General features: G+C 39.9%; 1 protein-coding gene across 4 annotated transcripts in view; it reads right to left on the bottom strand.

The window, feature by feature from the left end:
* Positions 1 to 254: 254 nt before the first annotated feature.
* Positions 255 to 18,425, bottom strand: part of ankrd44 (ankyrin repeat domain 44) — a 51,000-nt gene continuing 32,829 nt past the window's right edge. For 3 of the 4 annotated variants that reach the window (XM_047370465.1, XM_047370462.1, XM_047370463.1), the window contains exons 13-28: positions 16,203 to 16,271; positions 15,846 to 15,986; positions 14,635 to 14,700; positions 14,442 to 14,553; positions 13,333 to 13,404; positions 12,801 to 13,002; positions 12,456 to 12,543; positions 12,257 to 12,374; positions 11,910 to 12,132; positions 10,167 to 10,254; positions 9,993 to 10,076; positions 9,760 to 9,905; positions 9,589 to 9,671; positions 8,809 to 8,891; positions 7,599 to 7,690; positions 255 to 6,225 (exon numbers count right to left, since the gene is read on the bottom strand). In XM_047370465.1, coding sequence (XP_047226421.1) covers positions 5,966 to 6,225; positions 7,599 to 7,690; positions 8,809 to 8,891; positions 9,589 to 9,671; positions 9,760 to 9,905; positions 9,993 to 10,076; positions 10,167 to 10,254; positions 11,910 to 12,132; positions 12,257 to 12,374; positions 12,456 to 12,543; positions 12,801 to 13,002; positions 13,333 to 13,404; positions 14,442 to 14,553; positions 14,635 to 14,700; positions 15,846 to 15,986; positions 16,203 to 16,271 — 1,927 coding nt within the window. In that variant the 3' untranslated portion in view covers positions 255 to 5,965. The remainder of the gene's footprint in view (positions 6,226 to 7,598; positions 7,691 to 8,808; positions 8,892 to 9,588; positions 9,672 to 9,759; positions 9,906 to 9,992; positions 10,077 to 10,166; positions 10,255 to 11,909; positions 12,133 to 12,256; positions 12,375 to 12,455; positions 12,544 to 12,800; positions 13,003 to 13,332; positions 13,405 to 14,441; positions 14,554 to 14,634; positions 14,701 to 15,845; positions 15,987 to 16,202; positions 16,272 to 18,425) is intronic. The other variant, XM_047370466.1, reaches the window with a different exon arrangement.

The following is an 18,425-nucleotide window of genomic DNA, read 5'->3' as shown; positions in this document are numbered from 1 at the left end:
GGAATGGTTTTTCATTAATTACGTCGCCATGGTAACCCGAAACACCAATAGAAGGAATGGCCCACATCTCGAGACCAAGCCGGACGTCTTGATACATATATTGAGGTGCGCGCTACAGTTCGGGCCGCATTAATGTAGACGGAAGAAGGAAGTTTTAAATAAAAAGTCCAGGTCCAGTGGAATGCACTGCTATGGCAGGCCCCAATTTTTATTTAAAGAAATCAGTGGAAAAAAAATGAGCAGCACACAAAAAGTCCAAACGATTTTAGTTTTATTTGTACAGCTTCTATAAAAGAAGGGTAGCTGACAAACAGCCCTCAGCATGTCATACTGCATCAGGAACTGGTATGAAAATCATCAGACATGTGGTGATGGAGATTGTCAGGACTGCCTGCCCAAGCTCATCTTCTGCTACAATAATAATACTGGTGGCCAGACTCAGTCTCAGAGGCAGAACAAACACTGTGCTTCTTCACAATATGTGTGCTTATCAGTTCATCAGCAACCATCTGTTACGGAGAGTCTTTTCATACAAAGCTTTGCATCAACGCTGTAAATAGTCGTTTTCATATCAGTACCTAAAGCCAACTGACACACACACACACACACACAACTTTAAAGACAAACCTGGAGATATTCCTTTGTTTATTACCAATAAGTACCGGTATGTGGGTTTGGATTTGGAGTAACAGCACACAAGACGGTTCAACATATGTCTGGATTTGGTCTCATCAGGGGAAATGTTGGCAGTAAAATTAAACAAAGGAAAATCTCCAGCCAGGAAGGGGAAAAAAAAATGTTCTCATTCAAAGTAAAATCTACTGTCTGTCTCACATTAGGATCAACATATTAAAGGATAAGTTCACACAATAACATAACTTGTCTAATAGCAACTCGACCTCTTTTCAAAGCATTTTGAATATTCTCTTCATTGGAATAGTTCTAACTACAGATCATTTTTTAAATCAGGTCAAATTTGAAATTAATGACCAAAGAGTAAACCCAAGGCAAAAAATCTTCAGATATGAGGTGAACTGTATTATTATTATACAAGTAATCTTGAGTTTGTGATGAACTTATTCTTTAAATCACCATCACGTGGAATTTACATATAGAAAATGTTATAAAAGAAATCACATAAATGAACATCAAGGCACTGGACACATCAGTGACGATGGTACGTTGCTGGAAGGCAGGAAACAGAAGGGAGGAAGGGGGAGGGACAGTGGTCAAGGCCCTGTGTAACTTTACATTTAAGTGCTGGCAGTATTTGTACCATCATGAAGTTAATAAATAGCACAAAAAACTGAGCCAAAAAGACTTTTTTTTTTTAAACCACAAGAGACATTTGGTCTTTTTGTAGAATCTAAAAGTTGTGCTACTCTGAGACGTAAAGTGTGCAAACATGCACAAACAGGTGGTGCACATGGAGTGGTCAAAGTGCAGGAGGCTGTTTATGACTGCAGGACAAAATGAATAAATCTATGTGATAATCTCATCATTCCTTCACATCTGCACAAATACTGCGTTCATCAACAGGTACACCCCTGTTCCCCCAACTAAATCATTCCTCACAGCTTTTGGGAGTTTTGCCTGTTTTCTCTGGCTTAGAGATTGAGCGATTTGGGTGTCCTATGGCCAATGCCCATGCCGATATCCAAAAACAGGGCAGCAGATATTCTACTCTAATTATTCTATTTTTTCTGAATTTTGACAGTTTTTAATGTGTCTTAAGAGATCTGGTGGAGACGTTTTTTAGGTGACTCACATGGACCACACTCAGAAGAAGAGAGATTTCCCAGTAGAAAACACTAGGGCTCCCCAATGTAGAAGAACCCGTGGCAGATATCTAGTTATCTGAGTACATTTGTCACTATACCAATTTGTTATCCCATTTTGGAACCACACCTTACAACTTCATCCTGATTCTTTTTCGTATCCGTAAAATCCTTTCATACCCATGTTCTAAGACTTTTGCATCTATGTTTATTTTTTGTGTAGTGAAGTATTTTTAATGAATTACTGAGATAAATAATCAAAATAGGCTCAAATCCCACATATATTCTAATGCAGTTGTAATTTTATTTGAAAACATTACACCTTATTTTTATTTATTTTGGTTCTGATCCCATTTTGGACCAGTTGACAGATTGTGATACCTCATCTAATGAAAATAAGAACTGATCTGCTGGTTGATATATTTAAATTGAGTCACATTTCCATGCAGTAGACTGAGTAGAGTATAGAAAACGACCTTAAATCATCAGTTTTTAAAGCGGGTACAAAACATCCCTCTTGATACAAACTGATGAATGATTGATACGAAACATCTCATTGGTGAAATAACCTTACAGACGCAACTTCTTGATTATTGGTAAAGTTATTTGAAAACTGGCTAATGATGGCCTAAATTATCAACTGGTCGAGGTCCATCTTAAATTTTAAACCAAAACCAAAGCTAATGTAGCCGCTCAGTTCATCCTAGAACATTTTACAACAGCAGCAAACATTTTCTCGTTCAGACTGAAACAGGAACCAACATTCTAATTTCCACGCTAATATTTTGGCTAATATTAGCTTAGTTATCCCAATGGCCACAATGTTCCGATTGGGGCATATCTATTTGTAATATTTTATATACGTTGAGAGCAGTTTGTGTGTTTTTTTTTAAAACAGCTCACACTATCATGTCAAAGTCAACCGAATGGCTAGCATTAGCTTGTTTTGTCTCACAGACACCTTTCTCTGTAAAGACACATATTATTTAAACATATGCGGTGTCTAACGGGATTTCTTGGGGCAAACATAAAAGCTAGTAGGTTGTTCAACATAAGAGCAGTTTGTGTTAGCCTGATAAGACCCTGAAGAGTTTGACTAAAATCAATTAGAAAAGGTTTTGGTCAAAAAAGCTTAATTTTGGAAACAGCAGAGTAAGAAGAAGTGTTTGCTTTTCGCACAGGCACTATTTACTTATTTGAAGTGAGATTTATCTGGGCAGCATGAGAAATAGAGGAAAAGCTTGAGTCTCACTCCACAAGAGTGACAATTGGCAGAACATCAATAACGTACTTTGTAACATCTTTTCAGTTAATATCCTAACACCGCCAATGATGTGTCTGACTTTTTGTTTGTTGATGGAACTGAGATGTACCCGTCATGTTAAATCCAATCTCCTGGTGAACATCTAAACTACTAAACATCTCATTGAAGCTGTACCATTCACATTCTGGGCACATTTCATCAAACTAAATTGCCGACTCCAAACTTGTGCTTTAGCTGGTAAAACATTTCAAAAAAGTACCTGCTCATGTAACCCTTTAGTACATGCTCATTATTTATGAATGGAAGTCAATTATTTGGTAAAAGTTTTAAAAAGCTTAAAATTACACTTGAATTTTTAATAATCTTCGTTGTGCACAAACAGTTAAAATGGCTTTTTAAAAGAAAATTTGTCTCAGAGTGGCATGGCTTTGCAGTGCGGATGTTAAGTACCGAGGTTAGTTTGGATTTAAGCACCCGTGAATATAAGAATGAACTGTGGTGTCAATCAGTGCAAGCAACCAGACTAGAGCTGTAACAAATCCTGATTGAACTCTTCTTGTTTGTGGACCAAGCTGGTCGGCCAGGGAAGAATAAAAGAAGAGCTGCTGTACCGCCATCTCTGAGCCAACGAAGATCAACTGCCTGCAGGCGCAAAGTGAAGATGTGGAGCCCCAAGGGTTCAAAGTTTAACAACTGACAATATCATCTCTTCAAAACAAAAACTAACTACCAAAAATCACACAACTTTTTAATATAGACTTTTATCATGTCTGGATGTTTAGTATGATTAAGCAACACATCTTATTGCTTTCGAAGTTACATGGGCACATAAAGTGTGTTTTAACCATGGCTCCAGACCTGTTCCCCCATTGCCTAAATTTTAAGAATCTTCTATTTCACCATGTCCATTAGCTGTTTGTGTTTCCACTGTGATATCAAAAACCAGGCTGTCCATGTAAAAGCTGACACCAAGAGGTCATTCCTCAACAGTAGCAAGTACAAGCTGGACTGTTGCTGCTTTGGTGAAATACAACCACTATTGCCTGGTAATCAGTTAAACTGATTTAGCATGAATACTTTTTTCATGCAGCATTACTGGGATTAAGAAAAACCAGACTAATGCAGCACTGATTTCACACTGTTTCATAGCACTTAAGTTCAAAAGCTAGGAAAAGTCACTGTGGAAATGTAAAAATGTAATGGATTTTAAATTAATTGCTCCCGTCATTTCCAGCAATAAAACTATAACTGAGGATTGTGTCAGTCATTACTCTTTAAAGTGCTGTATTGAAGGGCGCGGACTGTCCACGGTTTTATTGTGGAGCGTACCAATTTCCTATATTTCTGGTGACAAATTCCTACATTTCCCACACTTTCTGCTATGGTGTTATCAGATGGGGAGGCAGATCTAATTTCCAGTGTAGCTTTGGAAAAACAAATAGAAAAGGAGGGGGTGTTAAAGGCCATAAAACCAGACTAGGGACAAAGAAGAGGAATACACCTGTCAGTGGGAAGCAGAGAGTGGCCGTGACCGGCTGCTTGGAGCAGTGTGTCACATATAAAACTTTACAATTTGAGCTTTGCGCGGACATGTCCACCGGACACCCACGGAGTCAAGCGCGTGCAACTATCTTCTGCCCTTACCAGCTGATTATTTTACAACGGTTAGACTCTGAAACAGAGTTAAAGTCACTGCAAGTCAGGCAACATTTGGAATAATTTAAGCTTGCCTTCTACTTTAACCTTAACTTCTGTTAAGAAAACAAATCTTGGTGTGTTTCCATTGTTGTCATTTGTATTCCGGAACAACAATGATGTAAGATATAACAGTGTCTACTTCATTATTTTTGTTTAAGAAATACTCTAAGATAGATTGATTTTAATAAATCTATTTTAATATTAACAACGTAAAACCCAGACATTCAGCAGCTGGGATTGAATGTTGAGATAAAACAGTCACCTCTTTTGTAAAATTTAAAGTTAAAAGTGAAATATGGGTGCGGCGCTGATGGTGTAGGGGTTAAGTGCGCGACCATATACGGAGGCTACAGTCCTCGAAGCGGCCGTCCTGGGTACGAGTCCCGGATACGGCGACATTTGCCGAATGTTTCCCCTCTCTCTACCCCTCTTTCCTGTCTGCCTACTGTCAAAAAATAAAGGCCACTAGTGCCGAAAAAAAAAAAGTAAAATATGAACTGTCAAAGAGCATCAACTGGGAAATGAATGAATGAATATCAAACCACTAAGAAGTTTTTAGCCTCCTCCAACCACCAAACTGCACATAAAGTTTTGAAGTCATTCAACAAGTACTATCCTTCCTACAAGGACCATTTCTGGGGGAAATTGTACACTGCCCTGATTTGGCCCTGGTTACTGCAGTGGAAGTGGATTGGGGCCAAAGAATGGCCCCATTAACCTGAAAAAGGTTCCTAATGTTTTATCTTTCACCTGTAATGATAAATCAATGCCCTCCATATTCCAAGCAGACTTACAGATTTCAGCTTCAGTTACATTTATAAACTATAGATTTTTTTTTAAATAATGTATGTAATAATGTAAACTGTCAAGTTCCTCAGAAAATCCTAAGAATATAATTAAACAAAATTTGGTTGTTAGAAAACAGATTTAAAATAAATTTTAGTTTGTAATAGACTCAGACAAGTGTGATTCTGTAAGTAAGTAAATATTATAAATCACTTAGAGAATAAATTAGAAATTATTTTCTGAGCTCATTATTTAATATTTTTTAATATATGGGAATGATTATTGTAAAGTTGCTTCTTTACTTAATACTGAATCCCTTGGAGCTCCACTATAACAAATACCCACTCTGCATCAAACTCTGCTTCACAGAAACAACCTTCTGCTGAGAAGGCCAGGTAAAGAGTTCGAGGTAAGAAGCCAGACTCTGTTCAGAGATGCCTCAAAAAGTTTCAGAGTCCTCTGAGTCATTCTCAGTAGTTCCCTCGCTGGAAGGTCCCGAGGGGTTCCTGGGGCTGCGTGGTCCACGTGGGCCGGCGCCCACGCTTTTACACCCCTGGTGGGGCAGTTGCCTCAGCAGGGAGCCTGGGGAGGGAGCTCCAGAGCTGCAAGGGGAGCAGAAAGGCATCATGGTAGCCAGAATAAGAGCCAGACAGTCAGCCACCTCTCTGCTAGGAGCACAAGCCAGAGCAGGGGTCAGACCTGAGGCAGAGAGACAGAACAGAGAGCAGGAGGGAGAGAGGAAAGAGACAGGGAGACATGGACATGGGGGAAGCAGGGAAGGCGAAGCAGAAGACAAAGATGGAGCAGCATTCCATTAGTTTTCAGCCAGCTGACGGTTCAAACAAAGAGAAGGGAGAACACTGAAGACAGGAATGACCAACAACAATCAGTCAGGGCTGGATCCATTAAAACCAATGGATCATGCTAACCATGGTAACTGCTAATATTATATGCTGAAGACAGTTTATGTCAACTTTAAAACATTGTGTCTTTGTTTTAAGGGAATAAACACGTCTCACCAGTTTTCTCACACCTGATCCTAATGTAAATTCAGTTTATTTATATCGCGCAAATTCACAACAAATATTGTCTCTAAGCTGTTCAAACAAAATGTGGAAATGTGAAACGTGGAAATAGTAACAGCTCACAGCAGGACGACTAGAAAGAAATATCTTGAAGGTGGTTAATTACAGAATTGACTAAAATCATTATTGGCAGCTTTACAAAAACCAGGGAAATTGGCAACAAATCTGCGATCGACGCATCTCTATGTTTAAATATTTTCTATTTGGTATTGTCATGATGGGACAGAGAAAGTGTTGCCAATACACTGCTAAAATAATTTTAACAGGCGTCATAGGCAAAGAACGGCTATTTAAGATTTCAGGCTGATTGTAAAATCTCTATTTTAATTTACAAGCAGAAAAGTGTCGGAGATTGCGGTCATGTGTTCTGAAATGTACATGTATTAATATTAAATATAAAAAAGGAGCTGATTTATTGTTTATATGTAAGTTAGTTATCTTGATCTAAACAAGCTAAATTTGGGCTTTGGTTGACAAGTTGAGGTTTGGACATTCAGCCCTGACCTTTGAACACATTGAATATAACAGAGAAAGTCAACAAGCAACGTGAACAGTTCAATCACAGCTCCCACTGTCAGAATGAACAGAAAAGATGCATTATTTGAACTCCTTTGAAAGCAAAATGGCTACTATGAAGCAAAAATCTTGTGCTAAATATTTATCCAGTTTATCATGATGTGTTCCAGAACAGATTCTTTCAAATCTTTTCAAAGCCCTGAAACAGCTTCAAAGAGCTGAAAATGTCTTAAAGGAGAATTTGTTTCACTTATAAAAGGGGAAAAATGTATAACAAACAATGCCTGTAATGTACTTGCAAACTTATATCCAGTGGGAGCTGCTGTTAAAAGTCAAGCATATGCAGTGCAGAGAGGAAGTCATTTCCAAACACCTCAGCAGGACACTGAAGTTCATGCTGGAGGAGAGAAAAGCTTTCATGCAGAGCAACAGTAAAGATGGTGAAGCTTGTCAACACCAGCTTCATCCTACCGTTCTCATCTACTGTCTGAACGTTAGCTCCTCTGGACAGCAGCTCCTGGACCGCCTTCTTCAGGCCGCTGCGGGCTGCCAGGTGGAGCGGACTGTCGAAGACAGACAGTTTCAGACTGACGTCACTTCACTGGATCACATCTCCCTGCTGTCAAAGCTGAAAACTCTACTTTTCCTTTGTTTCTTTTGTCCTAGGTACACCAACCAGGAACAGTTTCAGGCCATTTAAGTGCTACAGGTACGGCCAGATGCATCATATAAAGTCTACCCTGGAGTATACGGTGCAAAAGTATGCACACCTCTTGAACAAATTCAACATTTTGTCATGTTACAACCAAAAATCTTATGGTGTTTTATTTTGATTTTATGTGACAGACAAACACAAAGTATCAGAAAATTAGGAAGTGGAAGAAAAAGGATATATGGTTTTGAGAATTTTTACAAATACAAAATCTAAAAATGTGGTGTGCATATGTATTCAGCCCCCTTTACTTTGATGTCCCTAAATAAAATCCAGTGCAATAATGGCCCCTCGGGAGTCACCTCATCTGTAAATCGAGATCGGATGTGCATAATTTAATCTCAGTATAAACAGAGGTTAAGGTCTTCTGCAGAAAAAGGTGCTCTAGTAAAATGAGCCTCAAACTGAACTAACTACCGGAACTAACTGCACATTACGCTAAAAATACCATTCCCATAGTGAATACTTTTATTCCATCGGGACCAATGAAGTCCATACTATTCAGATTTTTATTTGCCAATCATTTTTAAAACCACGTATCCTTTTCCTTCCACTTCCCATTTTTCCTCATTTGTGCTGGTCTATCACATAAAATTCCACATAAATACATTCAAGTTTGGAGTTTTAACATGACAAAATGAGGAACAGTTCATACTTTCAAAGCACTGTACGTGTCCAGATAAGCTCCTATAAGGTTCTGGATCCAACTGTTGAGCCAAATTAACTGTCTTTTCAGGTTTTCAGTAACCAAATAGAACTCCGAACCAAAGCGGAGGGCTGGACAGTACCTCAGACTGCTTTTAAAACACAGTATCAAATCCTTTCTTGCTAAGAGGTTTAACTGAAAACAAGCTATTTCAAGTGACCCATGATGAATACAAGGTAAAAATACATAGATTGCAATCAGTAATATATTCCATTTAAATAATTCATAGAGCTTCATTTTAATCCAGCTTCTTAGATACTAACGTTTGCAGTGCTGTGTTTGTGGCATTGATAAGTGAAGAGTCAGCCAGCTTCTCCATGATCAACAACACACAGTCTTCTTTCCCCTGAAAGAGGAACAAGTTACAGCTCAGGTGGAAAAACATGATACCTCAGTTTAAATGGTGTGAAAATACTTAATTTTTATAAATAAAAACAGCTTAGTATGGATGTCCCAGTCAAAGCATTTTTAAATGATCAGTATGGGGGAGAAACATTGAACTCACATGCAAATACTGAATGTCTGTCTGTACTTTGCACTGCCAATTTAAAAAAATAAATAAAATCACAGTCTATTTTCTGCTGCACAGCTGAAAAATCTCTCATAAAGGGTGTGCACATTACTTTACTGCTATATCACATCTTGGTTTTCCCTAACAATCTGAGTGTTTTTCATCTTTTACAACAGCATTTATAGTTAAATATAATGGGTGCTTCAGCTTTCCATCTGTGTGACATGACCCGCTGTGCTCAGACAGCTGTCTGTGTGGGGGAGAGCTGTGCAAAAAGCATCTGAAACATTAGTTATTCAATCTTATGACGTTCAAACAAAAAAGCTAAGTTTATGAAAACCAGCAACAACTTTTGTCCGCACATTAATTGGAGCTGCAGTGATAAAGGTTACAAGCTAAATTATCGACCACATGTCAAAACAAAGAGTAAACGTGCTAAAGTTAGCATAGCACTTCAGCAAACTCCTCCACATGAAAACAAATGAAGGAAGTGATAAAGCTATGCAGTGGTGTTACCATTTCATACACTTACATTACTGCAAGCCAGATGCAGGGCCGTGTTGCCGTCTTTGTCTGTAACACTGAGGTTGGCATTGGCACTGGTCAGCAGCACATCTGTAAGACATCTGTGTTAATATGCAGCTCAAATAACAACCAGACTGACGTTTTTTAAATGGACTCAAACAGAAAAAGAAATCAGCACCAAGAACATCGGCCCGGCCCTTCTGAGCTGCCATCATCAGAGCAGTGCGACCTGATTGGTCTACAGTGTCTTCAGGTGCATCATGGGCAAGGAGCAGCTGGATGCAGTCTATGTGACCGCTGAATGCTGCAGCATGGAGAGGAGTCCTGAATGAGCAAAAAAAGAGTAAAAAGCAATTATGCACCGGAGACTAACAGGACTGCAGCATCAGTGGCTTCATACGGAGGTCTTACCTGCCCTTTGCATCACTGCAGCCAGCAATGTCTGATCCCATGGCCTCCAAAAGCAGTGACGCACACGGCTCATGATCATTCAACCTGGCAAATTAACCACCAACACAAGCTCAGGCATTCAAGACACACAAACAGCAAAACGAAGTGAGGCAGTGAGAACTAAGACTGACTTACACTGCACAATGCAGAGGGGTGAAAGGATTCCCATCAATACACCGACAGCCCTTCTGCTCCAACAGAACCTCAACACACCCTTCATGGCCTGTAAACACCAATACATTTTCAGGAGTGATCAGTGAAGCGCAGGCTTTTTATTTTCTTTTTCCTTTTCCAGACACAGAAAAACACAATATTAGCCTCATTTCGCTAGCACTGACAGGAACTACACAAGCAGAAAAGAAACATTTTATGAGAGATGCACCAATCAGCTTTGCTGTACACCGTTGAGCCTTGCTGTTATCTCCTGAAAGTCTAGCTTTCTCCCAGTCTCTTGTAGCCTAAATAAACTGCAGACATATCTCGACATGTCGCTAACAATACTGTTACTCTTTAAATGGCTTCTTATATCTCTGTGCTTTCTCTGATTTCATTTTAAATAAAATAACTCACTGATTTGGTACTTTTATACGGACCGAATTCCGCCGGTACTACCTAGTACCTATTCACATAAATTAAAACGGTACCATGTTTCGGTACCTAAACGCATCATCGTGACACTGATGGAGTGGAAGAGTGGGCAATTTTCCATGCCGGTCATGAACACAGCATTGCACACACAAGAGCGTAACGTCAGTAGCTGCTGGTCCCGTCAACAAAGCATGGCTGATAGAAAGCACTCGAAAGTATGGCTCCACTTTCCAAAATGTGATGCAGATTACAGTCGCTGCAATATTTGTGACACGAAGTGCAAGACCAGCGGCGGGAATACTTCTAATCTGAGGAAGAACCTGGTTAAGCACAAGATTTTTCTCAAGGCTGAAGAGGGCACGGTTTTCATCAGCCTCAGATCTACGACTACAACTCCAGCATTCAGCACCGTTAACACGCCTGCATCCGTTAGCGACTCATCGTCTGCAGCCAGCAACATGGGAGGAGAAATGTTTGAAACAACTGAGATGTTACAATACAAACAGCTGGATGTTGTTTTGATATATTCATTAAAGTTTATATATTGAGAAAAAATATGTTACATTGAAAAATTCTAAGATTTTATTATTAAAAGAATTAACAATTATTAACACATAAACGTACTGAAAACTGGTACCGTTGAGTAACGATACCGATTCCCAGGTACCGAGAATCGGTATTAGTACCGTATTGGTTCAATTGTGAAAGGTACCCATACCTGATGGAAATAGCTGACTCTGATTTTTCTTTCCCCAGTAACACAATTAAGAGTGTTGTTGTCAGAGTGATCTAGGTGGGTCAGAATAACCGATATTTTGAAAGAAATCAATAGTAGAAAAATGTATTATTCAAAGATACTCATTTGTATCAAAATTAATATAAAATGACCTATTCACATTTGCCCAAATTGTAGCAAATGTTTGGCAGCAGCGCTGCAATAACAGAGACACTCAGGCCCACTGCTCATCTGACCAAAACAATAAGCTGCTGCTGGAAGTTATACACATAAAAAAAACATATAGCTGACAAAGTAAACAGAAAAGTGTTGTATGGTGGGAATTTTCCTTATCAGGCAGACAGACAGGAAAAAAAGGAAGCCACATGCTATCTGTACTAATGCTACACGTTAATGCTAAGACACTGACGTTTGAAAGCAACTTAAAAAGGTTAGTAAAGCTCCTTTTTTTGCACCAGTGAAGTAGTAAACCTCCTGGATGACATAAGCTAACACTAGCTGTTTAAATATTAGCTTCATGGAGCCAATTCCATCCGAACCTTGAAGTCACTAACCATAGTAGCAGGCCCAGTGCAGAGGTGTGTATCCGCTGTGATCTCTTAGTGGTGGCAGAGACGGTGACTCTGAGCAGGCGATGCTCAGAAGCTCGCTCAGCCAGGAGGCGTGGCCTCGCGCAGCGGCCAGGTGGATGGCTGTGCGACCCCGTGAGTCTCCAAGCAACACTGAGGCCTCTTGCTCCAGCAGACACTGGACACACTCCTCCTGACCACACAGCAGCTGGGTGCAGACATTGTACAAGTCAGAATATAGCTTCAAGGGATTTTAACATGCATAGTCACATTATCAACAACAGCTGAAGTTTGTAAAATTCAACCATGAGAGACATCGGTTAGATGCTCACCCCGAGGTGGAGAGCTGTGAGGCCATGGTAGTCAGCCAGGTTAACATTGGCTTCCCTCTCTAGCAGCAGTGACACAGCATCAACATGACCTCCAGCCACCGCCAGCATGAGAGGAGTCCTGCAGAAATGAAGGGTGACACATTCTTAAGCAATAACACAAAGATAACGCGGAAAAGCTATAGGGAAGAGCACAACTCACTGTCCCTGAGTGTCAGCAGCATCAATGAGCTCCGCACCATCAGATTCATCCAGCAGGAGGCGCACACACGTTGTATGACCGTTCATCACTGACCAGACCAACAGAGAGAGAGAAGCAGGCATTAATAGTTGTCCAACTGACCAATTATCATATGAAATTTGTCTGATTATTTCTACCAAAACTGCAGAAAACAGAAAAAGGAATCGAAACCATAACATAAAAATGGCTGTAGCACTTCACTCACCTTCCCTCTGAGTAAGTGAGGCGATTTGGTCCAAAATGGTCGCCTGAATCACATCGCTCTCAACAGGTTAACCATAAAACTATCCATGACTATTAACCTACCTGCCAGGTGCACAGGTAAACGACCGTACTGCTGATCACTGGAGTGTGGCGATGCCCCCTGGCTGAGGAGCGTGTGAACGCAGTCGGTGTGTCCCTGCAGCGCGGCCAGGGCCAGAGGGGTCCTTCCTGCCTCATCAGACTGATCCACCTCTCTCTCCCCCTGCAGCAGCACCTCCAGAGCCTGGGCATGGCCATGGTATGCCTGATGAAAAACAAGCCCTGATTTAAAAGCTGAACTTAAGTCTTTAACAAAGCACCGATTAATTAACAAAAAAAACTTGTAACAACCTTTACAAAGTCAAATAAAAGGTCTTTGATTAGAAGTATTTAATCAATATTATTGTTAATATAAATAAGGCAAAGAAAACCAGAAGGGCTGATATATTAAATCAAATTATTACCAATCATTTGTTTATAAGCAATTGAAATGACTTTGTGAAATGGCTTTGCTTACAATGCATGCGACTATATGTATTCCATCAGTATTCCAATATATTCCAGTAGGAGATGAGAAGAGGTGTTTGAGACTTACAGCAAGGTGCAGTGGACTCCTGGAGTGAGGAGATTCAGGATCTTCTTGATGACCATCATCTCTGTTCAGCAGCTACAGGTCACAACAAGACTAACATGAACCCCTGCTGGTAGATCTTAGATAGGCATCAAAGTTATTATTAAGGTTTAGGACTCTGGTTCAACAAGGCTGTTTATGCTGAGGGCTTTTTGGGGATGAACTGATCGATTGGCTGTTGATTGGATCCAGCAGAGGTTTAGGTTGATCAGCCAAAAATTTAAATGAAGTATTCTACAGAGGCGATATATTCATTCGCTTTGAAAATTTCCAAATCCAGATGGGCTATATTTACCATCTAACAAAAATACAGAGGCTTCTGAGTTAGCAATGCTAATCTGGCTAAATCCTAATAAAAGACACTTTAAAAATGTCACATCTGAAATTATTTTAACCTTTTATCTTTTCACAGAGGAAAAAAGGTTAAGAAGTTTAGAAGCTGCAATTTGGATTATGAGGAGGATATATGGTCAGCTAGGTTTTATTATTGGTAAAGTATTTATTGCTATAGTATGTTTAATATCCCGGTAAATATTATCTGTAACAGAGAGAGGAAGCCCAGGAACCCAGTGCGGTTTTGGACATTTTGTTTTACTGTAAACATTTCATTGACAGACAATGTTTCAATTTAACAAGAAAATAAATATGAATAGGTTATATTATAGTTCTAGATGATTTACTGGAATTATTGACCCATCAGAGCTTTATAAAACCTGGAAATCAGAAGTGGCCTAAAAATTATAATTGGTGCATTTCTAGAGCTTTAATTTCTGAGCTCCTCTGCAGTTTTATGCGGCGATCGCAGCTGCAGCTGGCTTTCTGTAGACTATCTCAGACACAGAAAGTTGAAAATGGATCCTAAAATCAGTCTATGGTTACATCCATTATTTACACCAAAATCTCGATCTTCGCGTCCTTCAGCCTACGCACATCTTCACACAGCAGTGCTACAGACAGGCATGCACAGATAAGAGACATAGGGGAACATTCACAACAATAAGTTGCTGCTTTAACCAGCATCAATCTAACCTTGGCTCACTGGGCCAAGAAACTGTGTGTGTGTGGGAACTGACCAGTTCCAGACAGTGCCTGTGTCCGAAGGCGGCAGCGTAATGGACAGGACTGTAGCCCTGTTTGTCTTTCAGTGAGGCCGTCGCTCCGCTCTGAAGCAGGAACTCCAAACATCTGCAACACAAACACAAAGACTCAGCGAACAGAGCAACTCACACCTCTAACATGTCCAAATGTTTCCCTCTCTGGACTCACAGGGCTGCCTCCTTCTCTCTCTCTGCCTGGACTCCTTCACTCTCTGGCTCCAGAGCAACACGACGCCTGCGTGGAAGGGTGAAACATGGGGTGTTAACATAAACTTATTTTACAACATGCACCTTTCATATTGCCAGCATGTTCGAAATGTAAACACAAGTGCTTTGCCTACTTATGTTAGCTTTACATCAGGTTACCATGGGAACAGACAGCACCTAGACTGGCTTTGCAGAGCAACAGCAGAAAGGAGGAGCAGATCTACAATTTAGAGACATTTAGTTTTGTTTTAGAGTGTAATTGCTGTCTAAGAATCAGAGGTTAATGTTCATGGTTGTAGAACAGTGGACCGTAATTCCAACTGAAGCTCCTGTTCATTGTATTGAAAGTGGAAGTCTGAATCCTTGAATATTTGAAACTTGTATATCGCACATTTATAGTGATTGAAATATTACTGTGTGCAGTATTAGCATTGCAAGGAACTTCTTGACCTGCAATAAACATTGAATAGTTATATAAATTATATGCTGCTTACTATCTGCGGTCTATGACAGCATTAAGCCCAAAGCAGACCGACATTTAAACTATAGACTAGTATTTGCTAATTGATTGCAAATCATATCAGAATCCATCATTCACCAACAACTGCAAGCTTTTCTATCTTTTGTTTACAGTACTGGTGGCCTTTATTTTTGTGGTTTTTCCAAAGTAGATGGACAGGAAGTGGCATGGAGAGAGGGGGAAGACATGCAGCGTAGGTCTCTGGGGTCGGGACAGCCGTGTCTGAGGGTCGTGCTTTACCACTACGTCCAGCGCAGCACTCCTAAACCGCATGAATTTCTAACGCTTCCCTTACTTCAGTGTTTTAAAAAAGGTTTTTCACTCAAAAGATGTCAACATTTCAGTTTGCTGCTCAAAGCTTTCCCCACTAGTTTTAAATGTGTACCACCGGGCAGAAGAGGTGGGCTGGACAATAGTTTGAAAACCTCACCCCACCTGCTGACAGAGCTGTAAAGACAGGGGCTTCATGCCCTTTCAGGTTGCTAAAAAAGCTTTTGTGCTTCACAAAAAAGATTCCTGGGCTTGTTTTCATCACAGGGTTCAGAGTTCAAAAACAATTTAAAGCCATTTGCTTTAATTCTCTGTTCTGCTGCAAAACCTGTTTATTATTATTTGTCTTTTGATTTCTTGGTATCAGAACACATCTAGCTCACCTCCTATCCAGGTCTGAGGCAGCAGCATAGTGCAGGGCGGAGCGCCCCCACTGATCAGTTGCATTGATATCGATTCCACAGGCTACCAGGGTCTCCAGACACTGGAAGTGACGGCTGGCAGCTGCATAATGAAGGGGAGTCCTGAGGGACACATAGTCACAGAATCAGAGCAACAGATTAAAAGGACTCCAGTAGAAACATTCTGAACAAAAATAAACGACACAAAACCCCTTCTGCTGCGTTATTTTGAGACAAAAGGATTGAAACAGAAACAACCAGGGCTCTGTGATACGCTGGGTGTCCTTTTATTAAATAGTTCAGATGAGAAGACCTGTTCCCACTGTAAATGTTTCCTACCTGCCCCATTTGTCTCTCCGGTTGTGTTCTCCCCCACTGCTCAGAAGCAGTTTGACACAGTCCACATTACTGTAGACACAAATAAAAGTGGTTAATGGAGGTATAATTAAAAAGGAGGACATATGTATCTTTAAAATAATGATGGAGGCTGTGTAGACAGAACTGACTGAAAAGGGAGCAGAAACTGACATGTGTACTGTGAATCAAAATGGATACCTTCACACAGAACTGGTAGAAATGGACACTATATAAAGACCTTAATGGAATGGATGTAAATGTATGAGAAATGTTAATTTTTTTATGTTCTATTCAGGTTCATCTTTCTTGTTGACAGAAAAAAAAAAAGAGTATTAATAAAAGTAGTTAATGGAAATGCTAGAGTATTATGTGTGACTGTTATTAGTGATAAGGTTGGGGCTTCAGTTTAAACAGAAGGACAGTCACTGCTCTGGTTACAAATACATATATAATACAGGCCCAGGTCAATAAATTAGAATAGCATCAAAAGGTTTATTTAGATCAGGAATTTGATCCAAAGGGTAAAACATGAATGACGTCCAGATGCATCACAACCAGATATATTTCAGGTTTGATGACTGTGGTTTAAAGAAAACTAAAAATTTGATTATTAGTACATTTGATTATTACATAAGACAAATAATTATAAAAATGTTACGTGCTATGCTATGTGCTGACCTGAAAGCTGTCCAGCAGACAGGCACTGGCACCCTCCTGCTATGACCTTTAAAGAAGCTGGCTGTCATGTAAATGTTGTGCTTATTTAAACAAGATGAGACCAGCTTCTACATGGGGGTAAATGAGATGATGGTTGCTAGATTAGCCCATGGTATTTGATAAGAGGCCTGACACAAGATCAGCACAGTTTTACCTGCTACATTAGCCTGAAAATGATATTAATTCTCAAGCATATCTTTTTCTTTCCCACTACCTTAAAATAATCTGCCTCAATATAATGAATAACATTTCATACTTACATAGTTTAGACCAGACTAGTACAAAATAAAACGCTTTTAGCTGCTGTATTTGTGTAAATTTGTTCATGTTTAACGGAGGGAAGTTTATTAGTAGAGATGGGAGCAATTGGACCCAATACTGGTGTCGAACCTGACGGACGCCATGATTTGATCCAGATATCAAGGTCCTGTGTTGTTGCAGGTCATGTAGGCCTTGACAGGTTTTACTCTAGAAGTTTAATCAAAACAAACCAGCGGTTCATGTCAACAGATGTTTATGTCTGATTGCTTGTGGACAGAGCCTGCTGCTAAGCCTGTTCCTAGTGGACAGCCTCTGCTCGACCAGCATGCTCTTCCATGTAAATGTCGTAGTGCTGACAGAAAGAAAATGCTTCGTATTGGTCCAGTAATAAAAACTGTTTGCTTCACAGAGAAGCGACAAAGAGCTTCGACAGCAACAGGAAGGCAAACCGGACAAAAGCAAGTGCTTTTATTTGACCGTTTTCAATGTCTGACCTCTACCCGCCATGGTGCATTTACTGTAGGATTAGGAAATGTTCACAGCCTGTTGGAAGACTTTGACACAAGGTAGGAACATTTACAAAGCACAAAGAGGTTGCTGTTATCAGCAATACTGAAAATGATAGAAAATAAAAAGAAATATCGCCATATATTCTTGACTTCATTCCAACATTTTTATTCAGCAGCTTTGCTTTACAGGTCTCAATCTTTCACATGCGCACACAGTGTGACGTCGCCTCTGCTCATGAGTAATTAATGACTGTTAGCCCAAAAGAAACATCACAGGGTTGCTCAGTCAAGTTGCTTTTCAAACCATTTAATCAATGTTTTACTCTCTAAAAAACCCTCAAGTCAACAGAAGCAACTTTATTAAAAGACCGTTAAGTTCTGGGGTCCCTCTACAGACTGTAGTTCAGCTACAGCAGCTCTCCAGATGACAAGACTGTGAATATAAGTGTGAAAACATCATTCTGGAGCTTATTATGTAATTATCCAACTTGTGTATAAATATAGCTGAGGATAGGTGTAAAACTGGAGCAGTATTGTTCACAGCTCCCGTGTAGTTTCAGATTGGCCTTTACATCACCATGATCAAAAACAAACTAAAAGTTTAATAAAAGCAAACTGAAACAATGGGATCGGACTAGAACCAGCAAAAACTGGACTGCAGAATCTTTATTATTTTGTGCTTTATTACATTTTTCTCCTGTTAATCTTATGGTTTGTT

Source organism: Girardinichthys multiradiatus, chromosome 7 (genome assembly GCF_021462225.1).
Source record: "Girardinichthys multiradiatus isolate DD_20200921_A chromosome 7, DD_fGirMul_XY1, whole genome shotgun sequence".
NCBI classification, from domain to species: Eukaryota; Metazoa; Chordata; class Actinopteri; order Cyprinodontiformes; family Goodeidae; genus Girardinichthys; species Girardinichthys multiradiatus.
The sequence above is the reverse complement of the archived record's forward strand: the minus strand, read 5'-3'. Positions and strand labels throughout refer to the sequence as shown.